Consider the following 20,112-nt stretch of genomic DNA (forward strand, 5'->3'; position numbering starts at 1 on the left):
AAAATATTAACAATTTCATTGATACTATGAAGATTATATTGGGGACCAGGGGTCCCTACTAAATCAATTAAAGGTGGCCAGGAGCATACTCCTAGGCCAGTAAAACCCAAAAGAAGTGATCTTCTGGGTCAACCGCTACAATGAGGTCCACACTTCCATGCGCTGCCACCATGCCAAATAACTATTTCACTTTCCTTTCGAATTCTTCATCTACTACTGCAGCCTAGAGTGCCTTCACCATTCCCCCTTCCTTTCCTTTGCATTGCTCAATGTTCTTAATTGAATCGAATCCAACAAAAAGTGCCATATTTGTGGGCCCCGTCAAGTCATATGTGTGACCTGCCACTTCACACAGACTTCTCCACTGCTTTCTAATTGACAAATTCGATTTTCAAAGATCCCGCTCAAAGGCTTGAAGCTATTGTGCGCCCCTAACCGTGTACAATAACCAACCAATCGAATCCGATCTTCGGCGGCCTCCACCTCGCGCCACAGCCAGTCCCGAGGATCCTCGTTAAAGCACCAAGCCAAAAACCCTAGTCTAACCCTAGAGACCACCATTGTTCACCCTAACTTCTTCCTCTTCACCTTCACCTTCACCAGAACCTAAAACCCTAACCCTACCTTTTCTTCCACCTAACTCTAGAGACCACCATTGTTCACCATAACGTTCTTCCTCTTCACTTCCACCAAACCCTAAATCCCTAATCCTACCCTACCTTCTACCTAACCCTATTCTTACCTCTTTCTTGAACCACTACCTCTCCAGCCACTTCATGTCACCACTCCAGCTAACTACCTGAAATCCAAAACAACTATCATAACTTAAATCCCGGTCCTTCTAGCCCCAACCTTACGTCTCGATCAAACCCATCTTTTACCTCCCAAACTCCAGACAGTAACCCAAACGCTATCTCCGGCTACACACTGCCACCGCCACTCAACACGGCCCCCAGACCCGGCGACCCACGGCTTCCCAAAGCCCTTTGCCAATCATTAGCTGCATTATTTCCGACATCCCATGTGCCTTTCGCATTTCACGAGGAAGATGAAGGTTTGGAACAAATGGTCGTCTCAGTACCGTCGTCCGCATCCTTCATCATACTTTTTCCCCACCATCACCTCCACATTCAACCTCTTCCTTTTTTTCCCCCGAATCTGGACACCTTTTTTCATACTCCTGCCACGTCCACCACTTTCGACTCACCAGCCCACTTTCTCCATCCACCCTACTCAGTTCCGATCATTTTCCCACTAAACCAGCCCACTCGGATCCAGATCCAGCCATTCCGCACCTTCAACCACCATTGTTGCATCCCCTGCGGGACATGCCCAAGTCCGGGCATCATCCGGCCACAAACACCTCCCTTGCCCATCAAATGAGAGATAAGAAAGTAGAAGAGTTAAATCTAAGAGAAAGAGAGGCAAAAGAGATAGAAAGAGGGGGGAACAAAAAAAGCAGAAAGAGAAAGATCAGGAAGAGATCAGAAAAATGAAAGACAAAAAGATAGGGGAGAGAGATCAGGAAAGGAGAGAGGGAGAGAGAGAGGGAGAGAGGAGAGGGGGACCAGCGAGAGAGGGGAAAAACACTAAAAGGAGAGAGAGAGAGAGAGAGAGAGAGAGAGAGAGAGAGAGAGAGAGAGAGAGAGAGAGAGAGAGAGAGAGCCTCCCTCCATAGGGTTTCCATTGACTTGGGGGGGGGGGGGGGGGGGCGGGAAGAAAAAATCGCCCTTTTTTTCTCCCTTCCGACTCTCAATGGGTCCTCTATCTTCGATAAAGTTTAAGTTTCTTATCTAACAAGGGTACTTTTTTATCATGCCCATCAAATGAATGGAAGTTTCTTATCTAACAAGGGTACTTTTTTATCATGCCCATCAAATGAATGGAAGTTTCTTATCTAACAAGGGTACTTTTTTATCATGGCCCATCAAATGAATGGTATTGATCACATAAACCATAATCTTTTGATTCTTCAAAAAGCCTCCATCAGCCTTTCAAATTTCTTGGAGCGTACAGTAGAACTTTAATTACAAGCATCGCACAAGTTATTAGAGTAGCAATCACACAAGTTATACTTACACAAAGGGAAGATTCTTCCCATTCACACCAAAACAAGAGGCTTGTCAACCCATCTTAGGGTGCAGCCCCTGGCTTGCAGCATCTGAAGCAGTTCCAAAGAGAGCAAATACTTCAAACTAGTAAGCAATTTCACCTTCTTGAGCCTATCAGAGCAAGATCTCAATGTAAGTTCAAACCCCTCCAACGATACGCGAGTCAGATGCACTAGCTTTGTATCTTGTAGGCACTTCAAGTTTCCGACCAAAATCCGCAGACCCGCATCAGAAACCGGGCAGTAAGAGATATTTATCTATGAATCAAAGAGTAGAGTAAAAAATAAGACCTTAGATTAGACCTTTGATTTCATTTAAAAAAAAAAAAAAAAAACCCGAGAAGAGAGTGAATTGAAACCTGTCTGAGGTTCTTTGCATATTGGGCGAGAGCCCATAAGCCCATGTCGTCGATTGAGTAACACCGTTTAATGTCCAATTCCACTAGACTCTTACATCCAATGGCAATTGCAGTCACTCCATTGCTAGTAATCTTCACCAGCCTCCGTAATTCGAGGTCTGAAAGCTCTTCCAAAGAGCTTAGATGCTTCAATCCTTGGTCACTTATTTGTATACAGTAGCATAAGTTCAGTTTTTTCAGCTTCCTGCAGCCCCTTGCTAGCGCAGCTAAACCCTCATCACTGATCCCTGAGCAGCTGTAATGTAACACACCCAACATATTCAAAACCCCATTACAATTAGGAAATAGTACAAATGGGGAAAATGATAAAATCAGATATGTTTTTTACTGGTATAGATCGAGTTGTTGTAGTTTTTTGCAGTTTGATCCAATATGAAATAGTCCCTTGTGAGTTATGTCAGCGCAAAGGCCTAGTTTCAAATCCAGCAGTTCAGAGCATCTTGATAAACACTTCAACCCTGCACATGGGTGGGATTTTTATGTAGTTAAGAAGACACATCTATCCTCAAATTTAACCTCATTTTAAGTGAATTTTGAGTTACCTGCGTCATTTACATTGCAATCAGTGAGATCAAGCTCCTGCAAAGAGGGACAACAACTTCCAAGCCTATCAAAGCCCTCTTCTGTGATTAAAGAGCAAGACTCCAACCTGAGGCATACAAGTTTTTTACAAGAGTTTGCAATAGCCAAAATGGCGTTGTCCGTGAGCATATTGCAGCATGTGAGATCCAGGGTCATCAGATTGCTTGATACCAGCACAGAAACGCCTTCATCGGTCACTCCTGTGCACCTGCTTAGCCCAATTTCAACTAAGTTCTTGCATTTGAGACCAATTATCTGTAGGGCTGAGGTGGAAACTCGAATCCCATCGAGTCTTATGGATTTCAAGAACTTCAAGTCCTTAAGTTTCAACACGAAAGGTGAAGCAAGCTCCTTCAACATCAGATTAACAATGTCATTAGAAATATGAGGGAATGTTCATTGTTCAGCATGGACATCATTCAGTCCAGTAAATCTTGCCGACAAACATAAATCTGACCCATTGCCCCTGGTCCCCCCAACCTCATGAGCTAGACCCTCAATCAAGCGTGATGAAAAAGACTACCTTTTAAGATGTCTTTAACCCATTGATTCTTTGCACTCCTCAATCTTGAGGATGAGGTCTTCCTCCGGTATGGGACCGGGACCTACTGGGTTACCAGTGATAATTCATTAGATCAACAGTCCCAATCACCAAACACCGTGAGTTTGGCCATTTTCATTAACCAAGATGATATCATATTGCTATCAATAAAAAAATACCCAAAATATTGACACAAAGACCAGCGAATTTGACTCACAGGAAAACAATGCCCTGCACTAATCTGCTGGAGGCCCTCGTGTCCTTTAATGACCGAAATTAATCCAGATGAGCTCACATTGTTGCACCTAGATACGTCAATAGTCTGTAATTAACAATAATACCGATTCAGAAATCATGTCAACGAACGAAAACGTTTCATTTTTTCATGTTTGATCTTCCTGGCATTGTGTAAGGGACTTTTGTATACCCCTAAAAATATCATGAACATAATCTTATGCGAATAGTGTTAAAGTTAAAGACTATTATTTGCTAATAATGGTTATCACACTCTCAGAAAAGATACAGTTAACGACAATTCCAAAGAGGCCTTAATGTTCCATTTGCAACTAAGACTAAATCAAAATTATCTCATTTGCAAGTAAGCGCCAATTTTGCTTGTATTCAAAGAGGACCTAAGATGATTGCTTTTCAGAACAAGAATGTCAACAGTGAGTAATATATGCAAAAAATAGCAGCAATGATCTTGATATTAGCCCAAACAGAGCAGAACCATCATTTCAAAAGTCTACATAAATCACCTGATTTAGTTTAAATTAAAGTAGCAATAATTTTCATCAACAAATTTTGGTTTTTTTACTATTTCTACGCCCCACCCAGAAATCAACACAACCCAATTCAAGATAAGAATTTTCCTAAAATTCAAGAAAAAAGATCACCTGCAGAGAAGGGTTCCCGTTCTTGAGGAATTGTAAGCCCTCATCACTGATTAATGAGCATTTGATTATCGATAAATCCTCAAGTTTCCTCAGAGAAGAGATGGAATGTAAGGATTTATTCGTCACCTACATAATTCAAACCCCAATCAAGCAAAAAAATGAGATTTTCTTCTTCTTAGCATTTAATAAAAAAGATGTGTTGAGTCTGAAAAAAGAAAAAAAAAAAGAAAAAGAAAACAACCTTGAGATAGGAAATATCAAGATGCCTCAAATCTCTACACTTCTTGGTGAGAAGATCAATTCCAAGATCAGTAATCTGAAGACACCATTTGAGATTCAATCTCTCCAATCTAACACATCCAACGGCTATCTTAGCCAGTCCCACATCTGTAACGCCCAAACACTTAACCAGTTTTAGAACTCTCAAACCCTTTGCAAAAGATAAAGCCGACGCCTCTCGATCTCCCAACACACAACAGTACGACAAATCGACCGATTCCAGACTCGGACACGAGTTCACCACCACCTCTAATCCGGCCCATCTCAACGCAGTAGCCCGAGTCAGCACAAGCTCTTTCACGTTCCTCGCCCAGCTAGGGTTTGCAAAGATAATCCCCACCGTTCGATCATCAAACCGTGGGCAGATGGATAGGTCAAGGAGCTCGAGCGAGTTGTATTTTTTAATCAGACTCGGGAGCGAGTCATGGCGGAGGACTCGGAGGGATTTTCTGTGGTGGGTTTCGACACGTAGAAAGTCTGTAGAGATTAAACGCCATGATTTTATATCAGAGCTTTCGGTGAGTTTGTTGAGGATTTTGAGAAGGAGGTCATCGGTGAGGAGAGAGAATAAGGTAGAAGAGTTGTTGGGTTTTTTCATAAAGGGAAAACGAGTTGAGTTGAGTTGAGTTGGGTTGGGTTTTCAGGTAGGGGCGAATAAGAAAAAAGGAAAGGGGAGGAGGAGATTAGGGCTAATGCTTTCACTGCTAAGAACAAGGAGGTAGAGAGCGTGGTTAGGGTTTTTGGAATGCATTTTTTTGTGTTTTTGGTTAGAGGTGAGAGAGAAGGAGAGGTTTCAATGAGAGAAATGGCATGGGAGAGATGAGAGTTTGAGAAATTATTTGGGGAGGGAAGAGGGGTGAGGGGTTGGGCTGGTTAAGACCTTGGGGAGGAGAAATAGCCTGCTCGGAAAACAGCCTGCACTGGATCGGTCCTTCCTGTTGGCGAAGGGGAAGAGAAAACATATGGGTTGTCTGTCTTTGGGTCTATTAATTGGGCCCACTTTGGTATCTCAAAATACTATAACGCCCTTCTCAATTTTTTAAGGACTGTTGTGTCGAATTTACAAATTATTTGCGGAAATAATAATCTTGGAAATTTTTTATATTTGAAAGGTGAGTTGGGTTAGGGTTGAGAGATTTAAAGGCAGGCTGACTCATTAAAAAAAAAGAAGAAGATTTAAAGGCAGGTTAGGTTAGATTTGACCATCCTCAACCTAAGGTTTAAGTTGGGTCGCAATAGGGTTGAGGGAATGCTATCTCTAGTTGAACTAGGGTTAGGGGTGCAACTTGGGTCGGGTTAAGGCCAACCCGAACCTAACTGGAGGAGCCATTTACTCAACCCAAACCTGACCCAACCCAACCCAATTGAGAAGAGTGTGAGAATGGCTTAAAAGTAAGAAGGGAAAATACTACTAAAAATAGAGTATTGCTTAAAAGTAAAAAGGGAAAATGCTACTAGAAATAGAGATTTACCTTAATTTTTCAGCCACTCGACACCATCTCCTTTCTCATGCCCTCTCAAATCTCTCCCTCTCCCAATCCCTATATTTAATATTACAAGAAAAGAAATTTGAAGTTGCCAATTAGCCTTAGTAAACACAATTTTCTTGATTTTTTTTTTCTTCTAAAATAATAGTATTCTATCTTTTCATGTAAAATTAAAAAATAATAGAGAATTGAATTTTATTTTCCATGGAATATTTTTTTGATAAAATAATTATTTGGTAAACGCCCCGCCCCCCCCCCCCCCCCCCCCCCCCCCCCCCCTTCCAATTGAAGGGTTAGGATAGTCTAATTAGCCTTAAACAAAAGAGTTCAACTTTGTGGTGGCAACCTATGAAATTTGGCTGAAATTTTTTTTTAGAGATATAAAAGGCAGTTAGAATGGAAGTCAAGGGTATTAAAGACATTTCACGAAAGCACTTGAGCAGTACAATCACGGCAAGTCTGGTAGGACAAGAAAAGTAATTTTTTAAACCAAAGTGGGCCCCCACGGAAGCTTTTCTATTATTTGGTATTTTCAATGCCGCGTACCCTCCCAAGTACAAGGCCGTTCGTTCACACCGCATCGTCGTACGGCATAAAGTAGGTGGGGACCACCAAAGTGCTCTGCCCGTACTTATCTATTAAAACACTAGCGTTTTCCCTGGGCCCGCCACCCCCTATGACTTTCGTCATTTTATTCCCTTGGAAATTATAGCTCTATTATTATATTCTCTCCCGAAACTAACCCTGATTACTTTTGGGTGATGGTTGGGTTAAACCCGGGTCAGCTTTTTATGGAGATCGTATGGGCTTTTAAATAAGTATTCCACGTACACATGATATGTTTAGTAGATGATTAAAACTAATCCCTAATGTGGCCCCACCATTGTTGGTGGGGGTTGATAATCTGTCCTATCGGATGGCTCTTGTTTTAATTTTTTTTAATCTGAATGGGCAAATGACAAAAATTATCCAATGGTTGAGATTTGAAATGATTCTAATTCGTGACAGGATTAGGAGAATTGGTCTGTGCGGAAATCTGATTCTCCCACGTTATTTTGACAGGAATTGAGAATTGCGATTTATTACTCATCTTGTCCGCCAAACAAGAATTTTTCATTTTTCTCATTCCCTCCGCAAAAAGAAAAAAGAAAAAAGAAAAAAATAATAATAAGAAAACAATTAGTGGAGAATCTGGTTTAGCGTCTTAGTATATTATAATACTCATTTTGACCTTCACACAGACATTATCTTCTTTTTTTTAATAAACAAAATGGGGTTACACTGATCCCTATCAGATTTTATTATTATTGATAAGCTGGGATTTGGCGAGATCCCGACTAGATACATTACAAATACCAAATGGGGGGGGGGCGGGGCGGCTGCTACATAGACAAACAAGCAAAAACCAAAGAGAGCCCAGAAGCAAGATCATGATAACCTCATATATTTCTCTCCACCGCAATCCCTTCGAGGGATATCTATTAGATCCGGGGTGGATCTAATCATTGGGATATCATCACCTTTCAAGATACAGAGCCGTTTAGATAGTAGATCAGCCGTGGCATTAGCTTCCCTCCAGCTATGAGTTATCTTCCACGCTCTCATGTTGGTGAGACCCGATTTGATTTGATTGAGGATCTCATAGCATCTTCAAGGGGGCTTTGATTTGTTTCTAATGATGTCAACGGCGAGTCTGATTCTATCCAAATATGGTTCAAACTATATGAAAGATAGACACCAGCCGCGACAGCTTGAAGCTCCAAGTGAAAATTTTGTTTATTAGATACTCCTTTGAGAACATTGAGATTACTTACCCTTTCTCGTTTCGGATCAGCCCTCCATTGCCTGCACCTTCCTCGTCGAGAAATGCATCTGTATTCACCTTGTATTCTCCAGGCTCTGGTCTAATTCAAGTGCAGAGCCTCTGAATTGAATTTTTAATCTGCAGCTTATATCCAAACAACTCTGCCGCCTTGGCATTTATGTCAGAATCCACATCCGAGCGATTTAGACAGTTTACTTTAACACGAATATCATCTAGAACATTCTTTAGAATGGCGGACTTATGTGATTTTCTTTTTTCAAAAGTCCTGCAGTTCCTTTCCCTCCATAGGTGATATATTGAGGCTTGAAAACCAATGTGAACGGCGAGTGGGCGTAGGCCATCTGCATCGTACGTGGCAATCAGGTCACTTCATTCCATCAAATGTGAAGTACATCAGCCCATTTGCAATCGTAGATACATTGTAGCTGGGTGTCCCAAGTAATGAAAATGGGCGCACTTATCATTTCCCAAGAAAATGAGTTACAAGCGAATATAATCTACCATTTTACAATCATGGTCAACTATCTATAACAGATTTTGAAGTGAAGAAAATTGAAATAAAAGAGCAATGTATAGGAAATTGTTTTTTCAAGCTGCCTTGTTCCCTCTCCCTAAAATGAATAGGAAATAGATAGATTTGTGAAGAATTTTCTTAATATCAACATCAACCACACTTCTTATCTTCCAGGGCAAGAGAATTGGCTATTTATGACATTGCGGGTTGCTAGTAGGGGTGCAACTAGGGTCGACTTTTCGGAATTCAGGTTGAGTTTTTACCTTGAAATCGGGATCAGGTTCGGGTTCATTCCTATTCATTTTTTAGCAAAAGTTCAACCGACCTGACCCACGTTGCACCCGTAGTTGCCAGCAAGACGTGAATCCCGTTTGGAAAAGTAAGACGAGATGAGGACCCATGCTCAAGATAACAAAGAAGGGACACGAATCCCCACAAAAGCCAAAAATAGGTTTGAAATCCCGATTTAGAAGTGTTTTCCTACGGCATTATGGTTGGAAAAAGAGAATCTAATTCATATTTTTAGAACCACTAGTATGTCCGAAACTGATTGTTGGACTGAAGAGGTAATTTTAAGTCCAGTAATAAGTTTTGGGCTCACAATTGGTTCTCAAAATCCAAAGCCAACAGGGCCACAAGAGAGTGATGTGGCTAGCAAGTTTGATTCATTTGATATAGGTTTGTGTTCTCTTCCATGTGGATCACTGTAGCCTTATTAACCATTGGGGAGCCCTTCACATTGGCCTTGGTTCCTTTATTGGTCATTGGGCCTCCAATGTGGACACTGTAACTTTCTTATTAATTGGACCTTAAATGAGAATTTTCTCTTTTATGTAATTTTGAACTGCCTTTCTCACTTCATAATTTTGGTTCTCAAGGTGCCGTTTACGAGGCTCTTATATTTCAATGACTTGCGCGGGGTGGGAGATCCGGAGAATTGAACGAGTTAGTACCATTTCCCTAGATTTTGGACCTTTGTAAGTGCATGAACAAAGCAGGAGATGGTACTCATCTGTGCAAGCTTTATACAGTTGATGTCCATGTTCATGTTCATGTGGACATGTTGAATGCTTCTTTTTTTGGCCATTACATATACTGTACCAAAGACATCTGTGGGAAGATGTGGGAATTAGTACAGGAATACCGACGGTAAGGAAATTAATTTTAATAAACTTATCAGGTAGAGTTTACTTTCAGATGCTTTGTTTTCTCTGTCTCACTAATTACTTTTCTCAGGTCATGAAAGTAGACCTAGAGGAGGTTCTCTTAGGAGCGTATGTGCTTCGATATGGCCAGGTAATATCACCATTATACTTTTTCGCATTCCCAAAATATCCATTTCGTATTTTCATAGAAGGGCAAACATTGAACAAGCCAAATTTCACAGAGTTTATGCTTTATGCAGAGTTCTATTTACATCTCAAGGTTTATTTTTCTTCTGAAAGTTGCATAAAGCCATGGCTTTAGGAATTAGGAAATGCATGATTTTCTTTGACTCCCTATTCAACATATGGGGAGATCAGCTAATGAAATAGCAGATGAATTGGCAAAAGAAGCTGCAGAGAAGGCGGAAGTAGAGTTTTTTCAAGGATTCATTGGGCTAATGTTAGTAGCCTTGGGGGGAAGCTTTTCTCCCCTTGATCATGTACCTTAGCTTTAGTTTGGAATAAATTTATCACTTTTAAAAAATAATCATTTTATAAATTATGTAGTGCATTTTAGGCCGTTAATGACGGATCTTTGCTAAGTCATATGTTGTGGACTTGCACTGCAGTTGCCCTTGAGTGGCTTTCGTTATTGAATCTTAGTCGATAAGATGATTGAAAAACATGTATTTTATCTATGGTTATTTGGGTTCCAACAATGTTTCTTATGGTCTATTTCTTACAGCAATTTATATGATCCAGTCCACGAAATGAATGAAATCGTTGCTGCCATGGAGTTGTTACAACTTACAAGATGCTCGATGGAATAAGCATGTTCTTTCCAACTGACTACGAAGGTTATCTTGAACAGCCATATCTGATTTTCTTACAACAGTAGATTATGTCTAGGTATTGATTTGTTGAAATATGGAAATATGGTGCATCTTACTAAATGGCGTGGCTTACATCAGGGCAGTTGACAGAATTAGTTGGTCCTTCATCTTATGGTAAAACACAAGTACTTTGAATTCATATGGCACCTTTGCAAGGATCGGTCTTCTTCGTGGAGAATTTAATTTAACTTGCTTCACGAAAGCCCTCATAAAAAGGTCATTTGATGTATTTGGATTTAACAAGAACCAGTTCTCTATTAGTGACCATTGATACTTGTTTGGTAGATAGGATTAGTACATATATGTATGATTTTCTTCTTTTTAATGTCTAAAACTTCTCTATTTGTTATCCTATCATCGGTAGTCACTCATGCAAGGGACGTGGACTTTTACTAGTGTTATTGCAATACAATCTCAACAAATTAGAAAGAAAAAAGAAAAAAGAAAGAAGAAAAAGAAACTCAAGATGACCATCAAGCATGCAGACGTCCAAATACCCAATTCCTAATCCACCTCTAATCAAGCTTTTCATTTTCGGCCTAAATCCGAAATTTTGGACTGAAATTTCGGATTTCGGTGAGGATCGAAATCGAAATGTTCCGAAACCGAAATTCCCGAAATCTACAAAATTTCGGAAATTTCGAATAAATTTTTTTTTTTTTAATCCTTTACCGAATTTCAGCCCAAAAAAATGCCATTTCATGCGCCTTACCGAATTTCGGCAAAAATTTCAGGATTTCGGTTCGGTTTCGGTTACCCCCGAAATTACCTCCGAAACCGAAATTTAAATCCTTGCCTCTAATAACCATCATTGATCGAAGGCGGATTTGACGTATAAACGAAGGGCCCTACGGAGCATAGTTTCATCTTCTTCATGGTGAGTAGGCGATAAGAACTGAGAAGAGCTCCGGTCATCCCACTGTTGGCATCATTGGGAACTCTGCAAGTTTCTGATGGTGACGAGTTGAGGAATGCTTTGCACTCTAAAACCTTCCCCAAGTTCTTCAAATCTGAAAGCCCCATTGTTACCAAGAAGTAACCCTTGTCGTTGGTTGGATCGCTCAGTATCGAGAAGGGAGGGGACTCGTAACCATTCTAATCAGTAGCCAAGCAAGTTACTCTCACCAAAGCTCCTGCAGGTGCATCAAAATAAGAGAAAAATGGAAACACTAGACTCCCAGCTTCACATGAAAGGAAATTTCATGTACTGTAGGTTCTGTTCGTTTTCGATTTCTATTTCAAGAATCGATTTTGAGTCCAAAACTGATTATTGGACTAAAAGTTGTGTTTAATTTTTAGTCAAATAACCAATTTTGGACCCTCAATTGATTCACAAAATCGAAAACAAAGAGGGACTTAATGTTTGGGTCAGGGCCTGCTCATAAATGGCAGTGAAGGATTGACAATGACAAAGCCCAGATTGGGATTCTCTTAAAACTACTATTGTGAAAATAAGCGATGGCTCATGATCGAATGAGAACTCCCGGAAAAAAAAGAACAAAAAGTTTGAAGTTAAGATTGAAAACATTCTAAGGGGGTATTCGGCTGGGAAATATAGGTTGTCTCTAACTTGAAAGGTGTCCTGAAGGCGTACCCATTGCAGGCCAGGCTTGGCTTAGAAATTAACTTGATTGACTAGGACAGCCAATTGCAGGCTTATTTCTAAGAGTGAATCTCCTACATAGAAGCGGGACAATGGGTTGTTGTTTAATGTGAATATTTGCATATGATGACCATACTAGTCTTAAAAATGGTACAATTAATGGATTCCAAAGAGGCCTTAGTGTATAATTTGGAAGTTAGATGAAGTTAAAATAATTTGATTTGCAGCAAATGACTGATTTTGGTGGGCATCCAAAGAGGTCTATGCCTACATGAGAATGTATTAGCAATAGTTAGTAGAAGCTTCCTACCTGGGTGGGAAGTTCTTCCCTTCCACAGAAGCTCCATTTGGAAGCTAAATTCTCCTCGGTTTCACAAAGTTAGGAGAAACCTGCTTTCTTTTAGGTTTTCCATAGTCGTGGGAAGGGAAAAAGGCAAGTGTGGTTTTGAGGTTTTTCCTAAAGCCTAACGTATAGAAGAAAACGAGAGAAGTGTTTCTCTCTTGTGTGAAAGCATGAGAAGAAAAGGAAAAACGAGAGAAGAGGGAGAGTTCCCGGGTTCATCTCAGCTTCCTTGTTGGGTTTTCTCTTGAGGTTCTTCTTCTGGTTTCTCTTGTGTACAGCCTTGGATGGAAGCAAGGAAAGGTTTGTGGGTTTTGGGTTAATCCATTGTAATCCTTGTATATTGTTTTCTCATAGTAAATACCAGAACGATGTAAATCTTGGTATTCATCTCGTGGCTTGCTTTATTTCCTACTTTAATGTTAATTCGTGCACTAGCGGATCAAATTTGCCCTGCGGATTTTCTCAACAAGACTGTATTTGAAAAAAAAAGAGTATTTAAAACTTATATAACTTAATCTTAATTTTCAAATATAACTTATATGGATCTTTCTCAAAAAATGTAATATTAAACCTACATTAATAGAACCTAACAAACTAAGAATGCCTAAAATATATAATTCTAATTAGTTCTAAGGAAACTTAAAGGAATCATTTTCTTTGGAACTTTTCTCTTCCTGCAATTCTATTTTGTAGACCCATCCCTTCCCTTCTGCACTGGCTTCCTGCTCTAACAACTATGGTTTTAGCACAGTTGAAAGAAGATCTGAGGGTAATAAGATGTGAGTCTCAATCGTTCACAACTTCTGATAAAATATCCAAGTAATTAAAGAACAATTGAGAGCCCACTTCTTACTGATGAAAGATCATTTCAATTATTGCTATCTTATAATTCTATGCCCTCCCTGCCAACAATGGAAAAAGGTAGAGGCTAAAGGACATAAATGTGGCATTGATCGGCAAAGAGAATGATAATGCAAAATTACCTTGAAGAGGACCAAGTTTATGGTCTGATCGGCAATAAACAAGCCCTTGTACACCGACGGACGAGAAGAACTTTTCTTCTTCAAGGTTTGGTTTTGAGCCATAACTGTAAGACTCTAATTCTACCTGTGGCTTCTCCAGGTTTGGTTTTGTGTTATACCCATAAGACTGTTTTTCTACTTTGGGCTCCTCCAAGTTTGGTTTCAGATTAAAACTGTAAGACTCTTCCTTGAGCTTGGGCATTTCGGGTTTATAGGCATAAGACAATCCTTCTACTTTGGGCTTTTGGGGGACTGGTTTTGGGACATAGCCATAAGTAGCAGCATTGGCATTGATTGCAAGTAAAAGGGAGACAAGAGTGCATGCCAATAAGAGCTGGTTGAGGGCCGTGAATGTATGTGGTGTAGTTTACAAAGGTGAAGGAACAATGGTGAGGAAATAGATTATCTATGGTTTTTATAAGAGATTTTGCCAAGAATTTTTAGTATTATATTTATTTGAAGTTGACGGGATATGGGAGAAATGGAATGACATGGATGCACGATCTGTGAAATCCAACCACCAAGGGGAGGGTTTTGCAACATGGGAGGCTTGTACTGTTAATCTTCTTTGATCCGTAGAGAAGATTAGCATGGATCTTTGGCGATAAGCTTTGAAGAAAACATGTTATTTCTATGGTTTAGAATGTAAACGGAAAAACAACTCACCGGTAGCCATTGATGGTGATTTGGAACTTAAGAAATTGCAGAAAAACTTCCTTCCTCTTAGTTTCTCCTTGCTCCACCAAAGAAAATGATGGGAACTAGCCTCAATCAATCTTTCAACGTGGATGGCAAAAGATAGATGATGCAAATCTTGGTGTGCAAGAAGGGGACCTAGAGAATCTCTCTTATAGAGGATTGGGAGAGTGTGGGGAGGCTCCACATTCCGCAAACTACTTCACACGTTTTCCCCCTCAACTCTCATTCACGTTTTCAGTTTTCAAAGCCCATGAAATCTGTTTTCTCAAAACAGTTAGGTTTGGCTTTATCTATTCATATTTGATCCTAGCCCTTTATTATTGCTAGGACATCCAAAGGCTGGGATAAATTCCAACATTTACTTCCATATAATCCACCTTAAAACCCATGGGGAATTTCATTCCATTAAAAAATGTTATTCGAAGGTTAATCATCTCTGTTTGGATATGATCCAGGCTCTCAGCCTTGAGTCACTAACATGGTATATGTAAGTGTGATAAGGAACATTGAGCTGGTAGATCATCATGTAATAAACCAATTGGCTAAACTCTCTTTTTTTTTGTTTGGTACATAAGCTGGGATTGAACCCCCAACCTCTATGTTGAAGAACAAAGCCTTGACCATTGAGCTAGAGGTTCAATCCCAATTAAAGCCTAAACATGTGAGGAATTTAGGGAGCGTTCTTCAATAATTCTTTGTTTTCTTTTTTTTAACCTTTCGGAGAGGGAAAAATGGGCGGAGGAGAAACACGTGGAGCAACTCTGCTTCCAAAATATATAATTTCTTAGCCGCTATTATCTAGTGACTTCGAAAACGGGCAGGATGGGCTGAGTTTGGAGAACACCATTCTTTGGAATCTTTAACCTTTTTCATTCTCTTAGCAAAACTCTAAACAGGAGCATATAAGTAGGGATGTCAATGGAACTAGAGGGATAGATGTAAAGGATCAAAATGTTAATGGCACAATATTAATTGGGGCCCAAAATTATTTTGGATCGTGACATAGTAAGTCCGATCAAACGTCTTAGATGCAAATGGACAATGCCAATGTAAGAACATACCCTTTATATTTCCATTCAATTCATTACGTCTATTCGCGCGCTCACGTGGGGGTGGCTTACGCTTTAAAGTTTAAAAACCTACTCAAAACAACAAACAACATTACGTTTTAATACTTTTAGTTTCACCCCTCTCTAGTTTCTTCCTTCCCTTTCCTAGTCCTAAATGTTAACCATGTACAAGGTAAGACCGACCGAGGACACTCTGATGAGGGACGATCTGATTTGGAATAGATCATGAACATGACTCACAAAGTAGGATCCAACCAATAAGGGATCCGAATACATGACCATGACATAGGTTGATCCAATCAGAAGCGAATTCATTGACATCCCTAGTGACAGATTAAGGCTATACGGTCATCCAATCAAGGTGGGATCAATGATAATCGTTGGTCTTGTGGTTCGGATCAACAGACTTAATCATGCACATGTAACACATGCGTAGGGGAAATAAATCCTACCAGCAACTGCTAGGAGGCAATTTTGTTACAATAAATACTTGGGCATGGTAGAAGGTGACACAAATAGTTGGGCAAGTAGGGAACTGATTTGGTAGCCTGTTCAAATCAATTATCACGTATGTAGATGCAAATCCGGATTTTAGTAGCATAAACATAAAACACAACAAGATATATGTAGTTAGATGGTGCACCTACATCCACAGACAAAATTTCATTGCACACACGAGATTAGGGTTAAAAGTTCATTCAATCCACTTCACAGTCCGTGGGGACTTTCATTCCAGTAAAAAGTGACATTTAAAGGTTAATCACTATGATCCTAACCATCGGCTTCGAGTCACCAACATAGTATACATGTGTGATCAGGACCATTGATCTGGTGGACTATCATGAAACATCATCTCAGTCCCATGCCGAATGAACATCCTGCCTAAACTTACTATAAAATTAATTAAGGCCTACAACACAAAAATAATTTAACTTGTGATCTGGTCGAACCCCCTAAATGAGGCCATACAGATCAAGTGGCTACTGTCATCGACTAGGGGGCGACCTTATTGTTATAAAATGAGGCACCACCACTATGGAACATTGGGTCTGAACCATCCATTTGATAGGACCTTGAAGATCTCCATGGCCTCAAAATTATGCTAATCATACAGTTGGTTGTGCAAGTAAAACAGGGGTAGGTTTTATGGAGACCATCCCAAATGCCTGCCTTTCATCTCAGCCGTTCATTTTTGGACGGATTTGGAGGTGCGTTACAACTCTGCTCGTAACGCTGAGACACCATTGCGGGTCCCAGAGTACCCATCTTCCAATTGTCTCTCGACACGTGTAAAATTATAAAAAACAATCCTCACGTGATTTAAAAAAGGCCCCAGCTCTAGCTTTCTTCCCAAATAGGAAATCATATTTTTCTCCTCTTTTTCTTCCTTAGGCAACCCTTTGTAGTTGTACTTTAAAAGGGTGGTCACAAACGTTGGTTTTAAATTTCGACCGAAATTTCGGATTTCGGTGGGGACCGAAACAGAGATTTCCCGAAATTTGATATTTCGCGAAATACCAAATTTTGGCTGAAATTTTGAGAAAATGGCATTTAAAAAGAAAAAAGAAAAAAACACAGTGGGCCCACATTGTTTAGATGATCCAAAGCGTTCATTTGATGGGCCCTGACATAGATAGGGTGTGCCCAAAAAATTAGCTCCATCGGATCATCCTAACCCTTCAATCTATGGATGAACCGTCAACTTAGGGGGCTTACCTTATACAAATTGAAACTACAGGGGGTGTAGTTGTCACGTTTTAAACTACAGGGGTAGAAGTGGATGTGTCAGGAACTAGAGGGGGTGTAACTGTAATTTTCCCAAAAAGTAAATGTTACGAAATTTCGGGATTTGGGTCCCAAATTTCAAAGCTTATTACCAAATTTAGGACCGAAATTTCGGATTTCAGTGGAGTCCGAAATAGGTACCGAAACCGAAATTTAAAACTTCGGTCACAAATACAGTAGATTATAGATAGGGCTGGGCCGGGGAAGAAAAAGGGGGCGAATATATCACTTCCCTTCCGAAATTCACAAAATCATACGCCCACTGTCGCTTCCGAGGTCGACACCACGTCACCCCCTCCGCTCTCTTTAGTCTTTATGGTTGAGGAAAAGTTAAAAGAAAGGTCATCACATTTGTCCCTTTTTGGTAATTATCGGACGAAAAACGGACAAATCGATAACGTGAAGGTTAAAAGAAGGCTCGGTTTTGGTAAACCCAGCCCTATAAAAATCCCCCTCCGGGTTTGGGATTTGGCATTGTGGGGAATGTAGTGTTTTAGGCATAGCAGCAGAGGGAAATATGTGTGGAGGGGCGATCATCTCCGACTTCATTGCCATAAGACGTGGCCGGAAACTGACCCCACAGGATCTACGGTCAGAATTCGACACTTTCTCCGATCTCCTCCTCTCTAACTCCAAAAACAACAATAGGAGGATGTGTTTATCGCCGTTGGATGATGAAGCTGATTTCAATGAGGAGATCAAATCTTTCTCACGAGGTTGGATACTTCTTTTTTAATCAAGTTTTGACCCGCGTATTTGATTATGAAATTTACTTGTATGGGGACCACGTAATAGTTCAAAAGATCACACATATTGGATCAATTTAACCCCTCCTGATCGTCTGATTTTGCCATTAATGTGGTGGCCCACCAGATTAACGATCGTGATTGTAGGAGAATGATAACCCATGTCGGAGTTTCCGTGTGGGTGATTAGGGAAAGTGATATGGTATTCTCAGCAGTGTTGTAGGTGTTGCCCAGAGTGAGTGGGCCCACATAATTTGGATGATCTAAACCATTCATTTGTTGGGGCTGACGTAGATAGGCTGTTTTTGAAAAATCTTCTGTATAGGATGATCCTCACCTATAGATTTGTCAAGGTTGCTTTTTGTGCCGTCTATATTGATCAGTTTAAAATGGATGGCATAATAAAGAAATCTCTACAAATCGGATGGTTAGGATCATCTTATAGAATGGTTTAGATCTATCTAGGAGGCCTAACAAATGAATGGTTTAGATCTTCTACTTATGTAGGCCGCATTGTACGTATTAAGGGCGTCTAACCTATAAAATATTCTCACATTTATTTGTTGAGGGCACTCCTCACTTTATTCAAAGTACGGTATGGCCCGTACCATAGGATGATCCAAACCGTCCATTAGATGAGCCACAGACTAAATAGGTCATGCCCCAAAAATCATTTCCATAGGTTGATCCTAACACTCCGATCTATAGAGGGTTAGATCAACCCTCTAACATTCAGATCGGAGTGTTAGGATCAAGCTATGGAAATAATTTTTGGGCCACGACCTATTTAGGCTGTGGCCCATCTATTGGACGGTTTAGATCATCCTTTGGTGCTGGCCGTACCGTACTTGAATAAAGTGAGGAGCGCCCTCATCAAAATACAGTAGTGCTGATAACATTTCCCTAAAAAATTCCGATCTGAATTTCAGCTACGGTTTTATTAGATATCTTACAATTAGAATCTCTCTCTTTGTCTTATCTTAATAAAAGATTTATAAATAATTTATAAGAAATTGATGAAATATTGATTAAATTTATCTTTGATTCCAAACTATCACATTTTTGTCCATGTTATTTAGGCTTTATGAATAAAAAAATTAGGAAAACGGAGAAGTGGAAGGCCACTTGTGGTCCCCCCACTAATCTCGTCATATGCCTACTGAGTGGGGCCCTACAATTTCGAGTATGTTTGAATGTTTGATTGACTGCAGGAACAGGAAGGTGTGGAGACCTGATGATGAGTCCCCGAGTCATGGACAACTCGGAAGCAAGCATGAAATGGAAACCAAAGAGAGGCCGTAAAAATGTGTACAGAGGCATAAGGCAGAGGCCTTGGGGGAAATGGGCGGCCGAGATTCGCGATCCTCGGAAAGGTGGTAGAGTATGGTTGGGGACCTACAACACTGCTGAAGAGGCTGCAAGAGCTTATGATGAAGCCGCAAAGAAAATCCGAGGAGAAAAGGCCAAACTCAATTTTCCAGAACCACCACACTTCTCCCGATCAAAGAAACGCTGCATTGCACCCACCGGATCAGACGTGAATTTTCCGATGAAAACCGATTTTGATGTACAGAGATCTGACCCACCTCCGGTTGAAAGTTTCTCTGAGTTGGACGTTGAGTTGAAGGAGCAAATCTCTAGCTTGGAATCGTTTCTGGGGTTGGAACATGAAGAATCGGACGAGTCAGTGGGAACGAGTGACTCGGTGGATCTTTGGTTCGTGGATGACGTCTGAATTTTCTTATATTGTTATTTGTCGAGTGTGTGTTTACTTTTTGTTTTAGTTAGGTTTGTATTTGTGTGGTGTTGTGTAAGAACGAGTTTCTACTATTCCTTGAACGTTGCCTTTAAGACTTTTATCCCCCTATTCCAGCATTTTCCTTACATGAGGATTTCGGGAATAGTCATACCAAAGAGGTGAAAATGCAGTCGTTTCAAGAAATAAAATACAAAAGTTGTTGGAAATGCTGGGCATGGGAGGAGTCGAGTGAAAATATATATCATTCCCCTATTTTTAGATAGGGAAATGATAATTGATATCCGCCCCTATCGATTACTAGGGACACCCAGCAGCAGTGTATCAATGACTTTGATACTATAGAGGGGCTGATGTACTTCACGTCAGAAGGATTCAATGGGGCTGATTGCCACGT

The 20,112-nt window shown here is 40.3% G+C and overlaps 2 protein-coding genes and 1 pseudogene across 2 annotated transcripts; 1 reads left to right on the plus strand and 2 right to left on the minus strand.

Annotated features, from left to right (window-relative positions):
* Nucleotides 1–1,939: 1,939 nt before the first annotated feature.
* Nucleotides 1,940–5,776, minus strand: LOC143852995 (uncharacterized). The gene is made up of 7 exons (XM_077362687.1): nucleotides 4,790–5,776; nucleotides 4,549–4,674; nucleotides 3,870–3,974; nucleotides 3,072–3,462; nucleotides 2,858–2,987; nucleotides 2,470–2,764; nucleotides 1,940–2,368 (listed from the first exon to the last, which is right to left on the minus strand). Exons 1-7 carry the CDS (start codon nucleotides 5,423–5,425, stop codon nucleotides 2,102–2,104), a joined length of 1,950 nt encoding a protein of 649 aa, XP_077218802.1. The 5' UTR covers nucleotides 5,426–5,776; the 3' UTR covers nucleotides 1,940–2,101.
* Nucleotides 5,777–11,489: 5,713 nt separating this feature from the next.
* LOC143853233 (protein SEED AND ROOT HAIR PROTECTIVE PROTEIN-like) lies at nucleotides 11,490–14,014 on the minus strand (annotated as a pseudogene).
* A 3,658-nt stretch (nucleotides 14,015–17,672) lies between these two features.
* LOC143852960 (ethylene-responsive transcription factor RAP2-3-like) lies at nucleotides 17,673–19,826 on the plus strand. Its single transcript, XM_077362641.1, has 2 exons — nucleotides 17,673–17,929; nucleotides 19,171–19,826. Exons 1-2 carry the CDS (start codon nucleotides 17,731–17,733, stop codon nucleotides 19,692–19,694), a joined length of 723 nt encoding a protein of 240 aa, XP_077218756.1. The 5' UTR covers nucleotides 17,673–17,730; the 3' UTR covers nucleotides 19,695–19,826.
* Nucleotides 19,827–20,112: the final 286 nt, after the last annotated feature.

This window comes from Tasmannia lanceolata, unplaced genomic scaffold (genome assembly GCF_043159265.1).
Source record: "Tasmannia lanceolata isolate RefF3 unplaced genomic scaffold, GAP_Taslan_0.1 ptg000019l, whole genome shotgun sequence".
Taxonomy (NCBI): Eukaryota; Viridiplantae; Streptophyta; class Magnoliopsida; order Canellales; family Winteraceae; genus Tasmannia; species Tasmannia lanceolata.

Coding starts and splice junctions, on each gene's coding strand:
- LOC143852960 (XM_077362641.1), top strand. CDS start 17,731: ATGTGTGGAGGGGCGATCATCTCCGACTTCATTGCCATAAGACGTGGC. Junction 17,930..19,170: donor GATCAAATCTTTCTCACGAG/GTTGGATACTTC, acceptor GATTGACTGCAG/GAACAGGAAGGTGTGGAGAC.
- LOC143852995 (XM_077362687.1), bottom strand. CDS start 5,425: ATGAAAAAACCCAACAACTCTTCTACCTTATTCTCTCTCCTCACCGAT. Junction 3,463..3,869: donor GTGCAGGGCATTGTTTTCCT/GTGAGTCAAATT, acceptor CTGATGTTGAAG/GAGCTTGCTTCACCTTTCGT. Junction 2,369..2,469: donor ATGCAAAGAACCTCAGACAG/GTTTCAATTCAC, acceptor TTTGATTCATAG/ATAAATATCTCTTACTGCCC.